The sequence below is a fragment of the Buceros rhinoceros genome, unplaced genomic scaffold (assembly GCF_000710305.1).
Source record: "Buceros rhinoceros silvestris isolate BGI_N320 unplaced genomic scaffold, ASM71030v1 scaffold25429, whole genome shotgun sequence".
NCBI lineage: Eukaryota > Metazoa > Chordata > Aves > Bucerotiformes > Bucerotidae > Buceros > Buceros rhinoceros.
The window spans coordinates 2,752-3,625 of NW_010430102.1; the positions used below are offsets into that span (position 1 = coordinate 2,752).

General features: G+C 59.4%; 1 protein-coding gene across 1 annotated transcript in view; it reads right to left on the minus strand.

Moving 5' to 3' along the window:
* The window catches only part of LOC104499410 (apoptosis-inducing factor 1, mitochondrial-like), a gene marked incomplete at its 5' end in the record, with an annotated part of 8,767 nt that overhangs the window by 2,735 nt on the left and 5,158 nt on the right, over nt 1-874 (minus strand). The window contains 2 exons of the mRNA XM_010142915.1: nt 14-88; nt 312-396. Of these exons, the coding sequence (XP_010141217.1) occupies nt 14-88; nt 312-396 (160 nt within the window). The remainder of the gene's footprint in view (nt 1-13; nt 89-311; nt 397-874) is intronic.

Below are 874 nucleotides of genomic sequence, written 5' to 3' on the forward strand. Positions count from 1 at the left end.
GGGCGAGTTTCCTTCCGGAAGGCCGCCAGCCGCTGTTGGACGTCTTTCCCCGCTCTTTCAATGGCCGGCAGGTTCCTCGGGGAACCACCTGAGGACAAGGGGAGAGAGAGCAACTAGTGGCACCAAACTCTGAGCATCCCAGAGGGGCTGGCTGATGTGAGGCAGGTGGAAAACCCCACGGCACAGTGCTCTGGGCGATTGTCCTTCGCTAGTGTTTGAGGGGCTGCGGAAACTGCCGGGTCAGGCAAACGCCACCGAAATCAAAAGCCTGGCACAAGGCACAGAACGAGGAGAAGAACCCAACGACTCACCCGTGGCAATCAGACACTTGTCGTAGGATATCTGGGTTCCATCGTTGAGCTTCACTGTGTTGCCTCTCACGTCCATGTGCACAACCTGCGAAACCAAGCAGGAGAGCTCGAGCCTCTGAGCGCCGCGGCCCTCGCGGGTTCAACCGCCCCGGCTGCCGACCAGAGGGGAAAGCTGGGCAGTGACGTCCTCCCACCTCTGAGTTTAGGGGGGTGGGAGGGGAGGAGGCTGGAAGTAGCAATTGAGGCAACTTCCTTGGAGGCGTCGCAGATAGGCTGATCTGCCCAGGACGTGAGTCTAAGCTACAGGGGGTTTGGCAGCGAGAGGAGTCACTGACATCTCACCAACATTCCACAAACTGAGGAAGCAAATGCCACCAGAAGCCTCTCCATGAGCTTTCCCACCTTCCTGCTGCCTCTGCACAGTGCTCTGGCTGACAGCACAAGCCCCTGCTCAGGTCAGCCCCCGACCTCTCCCTCACAGCCCCGTTCCCACTGTGTCACACTCTGTCTCTAGGCTCTAGATACTCCCGTCCCGTCCTCACACTCTAGACTTATCCCCGCTC